Genomic DNA, 12,361 nt, shown 5'->3' with positions numbered 1-12,361 from the left:
AATTCTATGCAAGATTACTGGAGCTTTCCCTGCCTTGACCCTCACTAAAATGTTCTCCTTCATTTTTTCCTCATTCCAGTTCATGAATTTCTGCACAGAAGTACAGCTTGTTATAGAATGCTTCTCTACCACCTCATATAAATCAGTTATTTCTTTTTTGTTTGATTGTTTTTCATTTCTAACATTTTATTTATTTATTTTTCCAACTGCATTCAGTGGTAGTTTTTAACAATCATTTTTTTCCCAAGGTTTTGAGTGTTACATTTTTCTCTCTCCCTCTTCTCCCTGACAAAAAGCAATCTAAATTTAGACTATAAATGTATAACCATGTTAAACATAGATCTGTATTAATCATGTTGTAAAAGAAGAATAAAATTCAAATGTAAAAGCTATTAGAAAAATATATTATTGGGGTGGCTAGGTGACGTAGTGGATAAAGCACTGGCCTTGGAGTCAGGAGTACCTGGATTCACATCCAGTCTTGCAAAAACCTTTAAAAAAAAGAAAGAAAGAAAAATATATTATTCATAAGACAATTTTTAAAAAATTGAAGATAGTAAGCTTTGGTCTGCATTTAAACTCCACAGTTCATTCTCTGGATGTGGATGGCATTTTCCATCACAAGTCTTTTAGAATTGTCTTTGATAATTGTACTGTTGCAATGAACAAGTCTCATCATCACTGATCATTGATCATCATCCAGTGTTGCTGTTCGTGTGTGTAATGTTCTTTTGGTTCTACTCATTTCACTCAGCATCAGTTCATGAAAGTCTTTCCAGGCTTCTCTGAAGTCTCACCCCTCATGATTTCTTACAGAACAATAATTCTCCATCCCATTCATATACCACAGTTTGTTTAGCCATTAGCCAGTTGATGGGCATCCCCCTCGGTTTCCAATTCTTTGCCACTATAAAAAGAGCTGCTATGCATATTTTTTATACTTGTGAGTTTTTTACCCTTTTGTGATCTCTTTGGGATACAAGCCTAATGATGATATTGCTGGATCAAAGGGTGAATCAGTTGTTTTTAAATAAGATCTCTTCACCCATTGTTGTTCTTCAATGAAGAGTCACATTTTGCTAAGTCTCAGGGATACTCCTTAACTTGGACCAGATCTAGAATTTATTTTCTGTATTACCTCTACTCTGCACATTCTTATATAGATATCTTACATAGATATCAGAGGCCATGAATATTATTACCGATTCTCTTCCTGGGCCACTTGTATTACAGAGGGTTTATTGGAAAACATGGACACTCATGAGAAGCAGGCATGGATGGGTTCTGATTTGCATTGTTGGAGGGAAACCCACAATGTTGACATCACAGGTCCATTGGAATAAGTCATACTCTCTAATCTTTGTGTTACCTGGCTGCTTTACCATCTGTTGGCATGGATGATAGAAATTGATGGTACTCCCACTCACCTGCCCCTAGGATCTAGGCAGAGGTCCTATTATGGTTTGCCATGGATTATATTAGCAACAGTATAAAGAATAAATCAGAAGGGAGAGAGAATGGAGACAGAAAGACATTCCAGGCAAGGCAGCTATCCCACTCTTTTTGATATCTCCTTTCTTTAGGTGCTGATCAGGAATGGTTTGGTTCCCATTGTGTCACTGGAATGTGTTTCCTGCAAAGCACAATCAGTGTATGAAGTGAGCAAGAGTTCCTATGTCTACCTGGAGGGGACCTGCCACAACTGCAGTAGTGGTTCTAAGCGAGGGGTAAGGAATGAGGGATAAGTCTGGGATGAAAATTATTGGAGGGGGGTTACATAAGAGCAGAACATGAAATAGTTGGTTACATTTTCTTCCCACTAGAGACAGAATCTTCATGTTTCTGTGTAACTGGGGTACAGACCTCTGCTGCAGGGGTGCAGATTTGTGCTTGCATGTAGCTTTCACTTGTGTATGTATGTCTGCCTTCGTTTCTTTGTATATATACACACATGACTATTTGTCTCACCTGGCAGCGATGGGCAGCCCAGACATTCAGCAACAAATCCCTAGTACTGGATGAGTCGACAACATCAACGGGAAGCTCAGGCATGCGACTGGTTCTGAGGAGAGGCGTGCTACGGGATGGCGAGGGCTATACCTTCACCCTAACAGTGTTAGGCTGCTCTGGAGAGGAAGAAGGTTTTGCTTCTATTGACCTGTTTCCCAATCGACCTCCTATTGGAGGCTCCTGCCGTCTCTTCCCCCATGAGGCCGTCAAGGCTCTTACCACCAAGGTTCACTTTGAGTGTACAGGTGAGAACATTTCTTTCTCCCAAGCCACCAGCAATACTCACCCTCAGATTCCTCAAAAGTTTTCACCCCACAAAATATTCCCATCTCTTCATTTGTTGCCCTCATGTGGTCAGGAAGAATTCTGCCTATATCCAAAGGGATATAGAGACCCAGAGGTCAAGAAATTTGTCAAAGATCATACAGTGAAATGGAGTGGTAGGCAAAGGAGAGAAAGAGGGACTAGGGAGAGATTCTCAGTTCATCACCTTTGATCCCTTCATTCAATAAACATTGACTATCTACCATTTTATAGAATACTCTACTAGATCTTGGGGTTATATAAGGGGTGAATGCTAAGTTTAAATAATATGAAGTCCCTGATCTATCGTCTTTATTGTTGAATGGGGGAGAGAGGATGAGGCCAGAACACAAATATCAGTTTCTGTAATATATGATATTACCAATAAGTGCATCAGGCAGGTTTAAGCAAATAAGCTTTTAGAGTCAAGATTAGGGGTGGCTAGGTGGTGTAGGGGATAAAGCACCGGCCTTGGAGTCAAGGAGTACCTGGGTTCAAATCCGGTCTCAGACACTTGCTAATTACCTAGCTGTGTGGCCTTGGGCAAGCCACTTAACCCCATTTGCCTTACAAAAAAAAAAAAAACAAAACCTAGAGTCAAGATTGCCACTGGAAAGAAAAAGACTTCAAAGCAGGGAATAGTAGGGCCAAAGATGTGGAAGCAAGGGAGCAAAAAACTTTTTGAGAGATCAGAGGGGTCCATTAGCTAAAATAGAGACTATATTCAAGGAAACAGTGGAAAAAGCTGGAAATGTGAATAACTTCAGGAAGCATCTGAATGCCAGAGAAAGAAATTTAAACTTGACTCAGTGGTCACTAAGGAGTCACTGAAGATTTTTGAGTAGAGGCATGATATGACAGAATCTATATATAAGGGAAATTTTACCAGCAATGGGTTAGCAGCAATTGCAAAGATCCTGATAAGTTATAATGAGAATCTATAGTAAGATGGTAGCATAGGAGAGAGAGGAGAGGTATAGTATGAAAGATTTTACAAAGATAGAAGGAATAATACTTGGTAACAAATTGGATAGGTGAGATAAGAGAGAAGGAGGAATAAAAGATGACCCTGTTGCTTCTAACAGGACATTGCATTAAGTGGTGTTATGGGGAAAAATTGTAAAGACAGGAGGGTCAGGTTGAAGTGTAAAGACAACAAGCTGTTTTGAACTTACTGACTTCCAGGTACCAATGAGATTTTCAAGTAAAGATTTCATGTGACTGTTGGAGATGTGGTTCCAAAACTCAGGAAATTTGGGAATTTCTTTCCTAACTGAAGCTATAGAAGTGAATGAGATTATCAAGAAAAAAATATTATAGAAAGGGAAGAGGGACAGTGATAAACTCATGACCCTGGAGTCAGGAGTACCTGAGTTCAAATCCAGCCTCAGACACTTAATTAACTAGCTGTGTGGCCTTGGACAAGCCACTTAACCCCATTGCCTGGCAAAAACTAAAAAAAAACATCTTTGCCTGATGCCTCCACTTCCTCACTACCCACTCTATCCTCAATTTGAGATGGTTAGGTTTTTGCCTCCACCATTACCTCTACTGAACTTGCTCTCAACAGTCACCAGTGACCTCCTGTCAATCCCAATGTCTTTTTTTTAAAAATCACTTCTCATTTTCTGTAATATAACTTAAGTAGCTTTCAAGAATGTTAACCATGGGATGATGATCACCCTTGATGGACTCACTCATTCCATCAGTGCAACAATCAGGGACAATTTGGGGCTGCCTGCAATGGAGAATACCATCTGTATCCAGATAAAGAGCCATGGAGTTTGAACAAATTTCAAGGACTATTCCCTTTAATTTAGGGAAAAAAAACAGATATCTTATTGTCTGATCTTCTTATCTCTTATACTTTTGACTTATACTTTTTGAATGTCAATCAGTTTGGCAAGACCTGAGCATGTTTGTAGGCAAAAGAGGAGCTAGTAGAGAATCTGAGTTTAAAGATGCATGAGAGGGAGGGGATGATAAATTCTGGAACAAGAAGGGAATAGGATTTCACAATCAACTCAATTTCTGTGGTTCATCACCAAGCTCCATCTTATTCTATAATTTTTCATAGAACAAAATAAGTATTCACCTTACTATTGTCTTTAACGTCTCTTTAGCTCATAATGTAGCTTATCTCATAGTCATAACTATGGTGGGATCAATGGGACTTTGCTCCTGACATCTGGGCATTGCATTTCCTCCTTGAAGTAATCTTATAGCCACAGACCAGAGAAGCTTGGTCCTCTCTCAGGGTCCAACTGCCCTTGCCACGATTCTCAACATAGAATGAACTTTCTTCTATCTCCAATTCTTCATTTGAATTTGCCACAAAATTAAAGGTCATAGAAGTTAAAGACCCCCCCCCAAAAAGCCATTGGAATTGATAATTAAGAGATCATTGGTGACTTCTGAGAGCAACTTCAATAGAGAGGTACCAAAAAGATCCCCAAATTTCTAGTTATGACTGATCCATTTCCTCATCTCTCTCCCCATTCTGTCTTCTTCCCAGAGTTGTTGTTAGGATCAAGTGAGATAATATTTGTAAAGGACTTAGCACATAGAAGGCACTTATAAGCATTTATTCCTTCCTTATCTTCCTTCCTTCTCACCATTCTCCACCTAGGATACTGACTCTTGTCATGGTGTTATCCATGGTAGGGTGTGGAGGAGGCTGGGACAGGAGGAGGGAGGACAAGGTAGGATGATCTTAAGTTCCTGGCTTTGGAGAGATAATACTGGTTTGTGGTTCTTGCAGGTTGGCGGGACACTGAGGATGAGGATGCCCCGCTAGTATATTCCTTGCTTTTGAGGCGCTGCCGTCAAGGTTACTGTGAAGAATTCTGCATCTACAAAGGCAGTCTGTCTGCATATGGAGCTGTGTTGCCCCCTGGCTTTAAGACCCACTTCACTGTGGACCTCTCTGTAGTGGTGCAGGACCAGTTAGGTGCTGCTGTGGTAGCCCTGAACAGGTGAGGGGGCAAAGAGGCATTCTGAATCTTGGGGTACCCTCATTATGTATTTATTAAGTGCCTACTATATGCCAACCACTGTACTAAGTAATTTGAGATACCCTTATGGGCCAAGCCCTGATCTAGGCATCCAAGAAATTGTCAGGGTTAGAGAAAAAAGTCAGATTAGATGGCAGAAGGGGTCACTGGAGAAAACTTGATAATTTCCAGAAAGCAGCATACAAACAATTTGATTCAGTGGAAGAATACTGGATTTAATATTAGAGGATCTGGGTTTGAATTCTGATTCTGCCCTTTACTTCCTGTGTGAACTTAGCCACTTATTCCTCTGGATCTTGGTTTACTAATCAGTTAAAATGAAAAGATTGACTTTCATGACCTCCAGGTCATGAACCTCCAGTTCCATATCTGTGATCCAAGTCAGATACATTTCAGTATGAACCTGTGAGCATTGACAGAATGAAAAGAAAATGAGTATTCCATGTGGAGTAAGGCTAACTAGTCATAGGAGGAGGTCTCCTGGAGAAGAGGGTCGATAGAGTGATTTTTTTGGAGAGTGGAGTCATGAGGATCTGCTGTGGATGTGCATTTCTTTGCCCAGCTTAGGAGTCCAGCTTCTCCTCTTGCATAGACATTGTCATCCAGACTTCATTCTCACCCTCATCTGGCTGTTGCCTTCTAGGTCTCTGCTTATTACCTTGCCTGAGCCTTCTGCCGGCTTTCATTGTCTTACCCACTGGCTGTACAGTCTGACGGAGACAGTCCTACCAGGGCTGGTGAAACAGGCCGACCCCCAGCATGTCATTGAGTACTCCTTGGCCCTCATCACCATCCTCAATGAGGTCAGTGCCATGTCCACCCTACCCTGGATGGGGACTCCAAAGGAAGAGTCAAGGATCTGGGTAGCCCCAGGGCAGTTGATCAATGTCATGGTTAAAGTTTAAGAGATCTTTTTTTCTGATTTCATAAAAGAGGTATCTCACATGGTCACTTTCTTCATTCTCTGACCACCACTAGAGATCAATCAGTCAATAAACAATGATTAAGCTCTGTCCTAGGTGCTGGGGATATAAAGACGAAAATAGAAAAAATACAGCCTGCTTGTTAGGAGGCCAGAGGCTGTTTTTAAAGATCATTAATTACTCAGGGGAATTTGAGGTGTACAAACCCCAAGGCTACCCAACTCTACTCTTATGAAGCACATATTTTCTCCTATCTCATCAGTATGAACAGGTGACATCTTCAGAGGAAGAGGCCAGTCATGAGAGGCACCTCCGTGTGCTAATGAGAAGAAACATTACTGAGATCCTTGTCTCCCTTCGTGTCAACACTGTGGATGATATTCAACAGATTTCAGCTGCCCTGGCCCAATGCACAGTATGATAAGCCCCCTGCTCCCTCTTCATACCCCTGTTTCCTCCCTGACAGAAAAGCTCAGACCTACCCTGTAGGTTGTCCTACAGAAACTGGCCGGGGCTGGGTATGTTTCTCCTGCAGTTTGGGTGGCTGAGATGGCTCTTTTCATTAGTGTTTTCTTACATCAAATTGAATCAGTTCTTCTCAAGTCTCTGAATGTTAGGGTAAATGATTGGGGGAGCTGAAGTGGTCAGAATGAATAAGAAATTGTAGTGAGTGCATGAGCCCACCATGAGAAAGAAGGGAAGGCAAAGGTAAGAAGTGATTGAGGGATGAGGAACAATGAGGAGATAATGATTCATAGTGTTAGGAAGCCAGGAATGAGGCACATGTGGATTAAGGGAGGACCCTGGTGTGAGTGAGGGAGATGAGTAAATATGAAGGATTGGGAATGATGGTGAAGCAGTGATAGAGAACCTTAAATATCCTTTTTTGGGAAGAAAACAAAGGCCACCTATCTGCTCAGACTGGATACAGGTGGAAGAATGAGAAGAGGGTGAACCTATGTCACTGGGCTCTCTCCCTGTAGGTAGCAAGTAAGGAATTTGCATGCCCATCTTGCCTGAAGAAAACCCTGAACAAGCTGGAGAACATGATGGCCATCCTGCAAAATGAGACCACTCAAGGCACAGTGACCCCCACGGCCATTGCTGACAACATCCTCAACATTACTGGTCAGCCAGGAGGGAAGACTAGCTTATGGAATGGGTGATGGCAGAGCCAGGGAGAGGGCTGGAAAGGAAAATGGGAAGGGGAGAAGACCCTTTTCTTTCCTTAAGGGCTTCTTTATCAGATTAAGGGTTTCCAGAATAGGTGACTATTTTTCCTATTTGCCCACGTTCTGCTGAAGGTCCAGCCAAGTGCTTTGCTTGCTGGCACTTATACTATGGGGCTGACACTAAATATCTCACTTTTTTATCTCCTTCAGGTGACCTCATTCACCTGGTGAACTCAGATACCCAGGACCTAAAGCCTACAGGGCTATGCAGCAAACCCCACACTCTACTTGTGGCCTCCAAGGCTTATAATCTCTCATCTGACTTGATGCGCATCCTCATGAAGTCTCGAGTGCTGAATGAGGAACCACTGACCCTGGCTGGGGAAGAGATTATAGCTCTGGGCAAACGTTCAGATCCCTTCAGCCTACTGTGTTATGAGAACACCTCTGATTGCCAGTTTTCCATCCCACCTGCTTTCAACAGCACCTTCTCTGACCTCACTGATGTCATCCAACTCATCTTCCTTGTGGACTCCAACCCCTTCCCCTTTGGCTACATCAGCAACTACACTGTTTCCACCAAGGTGGCTTCCATGGCCTTCCAGACTCAGGCAGGAGCCCAAATCCCAATAGAGCGGCTGGGCTCTGAGAAAGCCATTACCGTCAAGGTATCTAACAACACCAATGGAAGTAATGGGGACCGAGTCCTTTCCACCAGCACTGCCATCATCCAGCCACGCACATCTGTCAGTGCCATCATTGCCCCTGAAAACCACAACCCCGAGGCTGGTCTGCATTTCCAACTTACCTATACTGTGCTGAATGGTAAGTATAGTGAGATCAGCATCCAGGGAGGGGTCTGTGCCAGGGAAAGTAAGGTGGTAGCAAGGGGAGGCAAGTGTTCAGGGGCAATGGTACTTTACTCTTGTGTGTGTGTTTGTTTTTATCCTTTACCTCTGATTTTACATTCATCATATTGTTTCTTCCTTTTAGCAGACCTAGAATATAGTTATTGAATGAGATAATGTAAGCCTTGTAAACCTTATAAATCAGTCAATCAACAAGATTTATTAAGCACCTACTATATAAAGGCCAGGCACCATTATTCAGATACAAAGAATGAAACAATAATTCATTCTTGCAAGAAAAAGGCATTCTAATGGGAGACAACAATATATTTAAATATATATAGAATAAATATAAAAAGAATAAATACAAAGTTGTCAGATACAAAGTATTTAGATGACATGAACATTGGTGGGGATCAGGAAGAGTTACATGTGGAAAGTGAAGAAGGATTTCCAGGTGGAATGGGTAACTAGGCACAGAGACCAGAGATGAATCATCATGAGTGATGATAGCTAATTTGGCTGAAGTATAGAGTGAGGAATCAAAAGTGATTATCCACTGAGTCTGGAAAGCTAAGTCAGGGCAAGGTGGAGAAGGGCTTTAAAAACTAGACAGAAGAGGTGATATCGAAGAGGCAATAGGGAGTTACTGGAGTTTAGTAAGCAGTCAAAACTACATCTAAAGAAAATCATCTCTACTAACTATTATTAGGTTTGATAGGTGAGATATTCATTTTTCTGATGAGTTACATGGAGGTCCAGAGAGGTTAGATGATCTAATTGATTCATATATTCATTGATTACTACCAGTTGGCACAGATCAAGACTATAGTACTCAGCTCCCTTAATTTAGTCTAGTTGTTTGTTGATTTGTTTGCTGTTGCCATTGTGTTTTTAAACAACACTATAAAAAACAAGTATCATATTTCTGGAATGTGACAAAGAGATATATTTATTTTCCCCCCTGAAATAGGCAGCATGACACAGTAGATAGAGCATTAGACTCAGAAATTGGTAAAGACCTGGACTCAGTTCTCGTCTTGGACATTTTTCTAGCTGTATGAGCAAGTTACTGAGACTCAAGTTTCTTTATCTCTGAAATGGAAATGATAACTTTACTCTGTCTCATAGAGTTGTTGCATGGATCATATGAGATAATGTTCATAAAATGTTTCCTAAGGGAAGCTAGGTGGCACAATGGATACTGGTCCTGGAGTCAGGAGGACTTAATTTCAAATCTGGCTTCAGATATTTAATAAATACCTAGTTGTGTGACTTTGGGCAAGTCATTTAACCTCATTGCCCTGCAAAAAAATAAATTAAATTTAAGCCAAAAAAATTTTAAATAAAATAAAAGAAAATGTTTCTTAAAATTTCATGTAAATATGAGATGAGAATAATAAAGCAGTTGGTTCTCCATAATATAAAGTAATGTACACATCCTTTGGAAATACCAAGTGATGTTTCTTCATCTTTGGAAAGGAGAGAGACCTACACACTCCTTTTATCCCCCTGGGCCTGGTCCTAACTTTTTTCTGACTTCACCTAGGTATCCCATAATCATCTGGAAAGCAAAAAGAAAAAGACACACATTAGATAGGGCTCTAGACCTGGAGTCAGAAAGACCTGAGTTCAGATCCTGAGTCAGACTCTATGACCCTATGAAAGTCACTTAAACTCTGTGTATCTCATTTTCTTCAACTGTAAAATGGGGATAATATCACCTTCTTCTCAGGTTTGTTGTGAGAATTAAATGAATTATGTAAATAACAGCACAATGCTTGGTATCCTTAATAAATGCTTATTTTAAAAAAAAGGAAAGGAGATGAGATCATTCATAATGTTTTCTATGAAAGGCTAATTGTCCACATTCTGAATCCATCCCACCTTCTTCATCAATACATGCCCACATTCACTGTCTCTAACCTGGGCTTAGTAGAGCACTGGTTTTGGAATCAGGAGGACAGGAGTTCAAATCTAGCCTCAGACACTTGCCACTTACAGGCTGTGAGACCTTGGGCAAGTCACTTAATCTGATTGCTTACATCCAGAACCATCTCTGGTCATCCTGATTCTTATCTGGCCACTGAACCCAAATGACTCTGGAGGAGAAAGTGAGACTGGTGACTTAGCACAGGTCTCATCCCACCCCTCACTCAAATATAATTCAGGTGCTTGTCATGGCATCAACTCCCTGATATGGCCTTCTTCTAAAATGAAAGACAAACATTATTAGTACAAAGAAGTTGCCCCAGGGGCAGCTAGGATAACACTGGCCCTAGAGTCAGGAGGACCTAAGTTCAAATGTGATCTCAGACACCTAATATTTGCCTGTGTGACCTTAGGCAAGTCACTTAATCCTATTGCCTTAAATAAATAAAATTGGGTCAGCTAAGTGGCATAGTGGATAGAGCATCGGCCCTGGAGTCAGGAGTACATGTATACTATGTTCACATGTACACATATACACTGAGTTCAAATCCAGCCTCAGACACTTAACCATTGCCTTGCAAAAAAAAACCCCTAAAAAATAGATAGATATATAGATAAATAAATGAATGAATGAACATATAAATAAATAGATAAATAAATAAATAAATAAATGGAATTTTTTTAAAAAAAAACAAAAACCCAAAGAAGTTGCCCCAGCTTCAGATCACACCTGCTCCACACTGTCCTTGGTTTTGAAGGGGCCAGGATCTGCTAGGGCTATGCTTCCCAGGGGCCTTGGGGCTTTTCAGGGACTGCTCAGCCATAGCAAAGATAACTTTTGTCCCTGTGCTGTGTTCCAGAGCGATACCTGTCTGAAGAGCCTGAGCCCTTCCTTGCTGTTTACCTGCACTCGGCCCCACAGCCCAATGAATACAACTGCACGGCCAGCAAGAAGATCGGATTGAAGGCATTGACTGGAGGTGACCACAGGCCTTACACCTTCTTCATCTCTCCAGGGTAAAATCTTTCTTTCTGCTCCAGGGTCCCAGGAAATGGTACATGAAAGAACAAGTTTCCAAGTATTTTCGTATATACCCCGTGAGAAAAAATATCATCTCCATTTGATAGATGAGAAAGCTACGAAGTGGTTTAGCACTGGTAACACAGGTAGTTTGGGCCTAGAATTCAGTTTTCTGATTCCTTATCAAGTTCTGTCATCCTGTTTCCCAAAGCAGAGTCTAAGTGATTTCCTCTAGTTGACTTGTCTTGATGGAGTCTCATCCTAGGGCTGATTTTTTTTATAAAACAAATTTTAAAACTTGTTTAAAAATATTTTAATTTTTATTTCAGAATAATTGATTTCCCTTGGAATCTTATATATGTATATATGTATATATATATATACATATATATGTTTTATTTTAAGCATTTAAAAATATTATCCTGAGACATATTTTTCTGAAAAATTTCACATGCTTCTAAGAATATTGCCTTTTGAAAAGAGATCCATAGGCTTCGTCAAACCCCCAAAGGGATCCATGACATGCCAAAAAGTTAAGAATATCTATGCTGTAATCACATCAGAAATAATAATGGGGTCCTGGGGCTAAGGTGGTAGGGAGGAGGTTTAGGAACTCCAGGTCCACAGGGCAATAAGGCAGGATACCTTTCCCAAAGTCCTTGAACTGTGACCCTATTCCTGCTTTTGCCTTCTAGAACGGATGACACCACAGCAAGTTATTACCTGAATATGACCAGTCATTTTTATTGGTCCGAGGTAGAAGTGACAGTGGGTCTTTACACATCACTTTGCCAGTACTTTAGTGAGAAGGAGATGATATGGAAGACAGAGGGCATCGTGCCCCTGGAAGAGACCTCCCCTAGGCAAGCTGTCTGTCTCACACGCCACCTCACAGCCTTCGGTGCTAGCCTCTTTGTTCCTCCCAGCTCCATCGAATTCATCTTCCCTGTGAGTAACTTTCTTTTCTTTAAGGTTTTTTTTTTTTTTAATTTGGAGCAAATGCTTTGGTTGGACTGGGGTGAGATTATGGGCTATGTGGAAGTGAGCTCCCTTTGGTTATCCCCAAACTGGAATATCAGCATTGGATAAGAAATGGAAAGTGGAAGGGTAGGGGTCAGGGTGGGAAAAGGGATGGGGA

At 41.2% G+C, this 12,361-nt stretch overlaps 1 protein-coding gene across 2 annotated transcripts in view; it reads left to right on the top strand.

Moving 5' to 3' along the window:
* PKD1 (polycystin 1, transient receptor potential channel interacting) overlaps positions 1-12,361 on the top strand; it is a 117,210-nt gene that overhangs the window by 83,073 nt on the left and 21,776 nt on the right. For both annotated transcript variants that reach the window (XM_074197226.1, XM_074197227.1), the window contains 9 exons: positions 1,584-1,727; positions 1,976-2,255; positions 5,075-5,288; positions 5,971-6,130; positions 6,513-6,665; positions 7,234-7,378; positions 7,633-8,247; positions 11,063-11,219; positions 11,919-12,171. In XM_074197226.1, coding sequence (XP_074053327.1) covers positions 1,584-1,727; positions 1,976-2,255; positions 5,075-5,288; positions 5,971-6,130; positions 6,513-6,665; positions 7,234-7,378; positions 7,633-8,247; positions 11,063-11,219; positions 11,919-12,171 — 2,121 coding nt within the window. The remainder of the gene's footprint in view (positions 1-1,583; positions 1,728-1,975; positions 2,256-5,074; positions 5,289-5,970; positions 6,131-6,512; positions 6,666-7,233; positions 7,379-7,632; positions 8,248-11,062; positions 11,220-11,918; positions 12,172-12,361) is intronic.

Source organism: Macrotis lagotis, chromosome 8 (genome assembly GCF_037893015.1).
Source record: "Macrotis lagotis isolate mMagLag1 chromosome 8, bilby.v1.9.chrom.fasta, whole genome shotgun sequence".
Lineage (NCBI taxonomy): Eukaryota > Metazoa > Chordata > Mammalia > Peramelemorphia > Peramelidae > Macrotis > Macrotis lagotis.
Note: the sequence above shows the minus strand (reverse complement) of the source record. Positions and strands in the feature narration are given on the sequence as shown.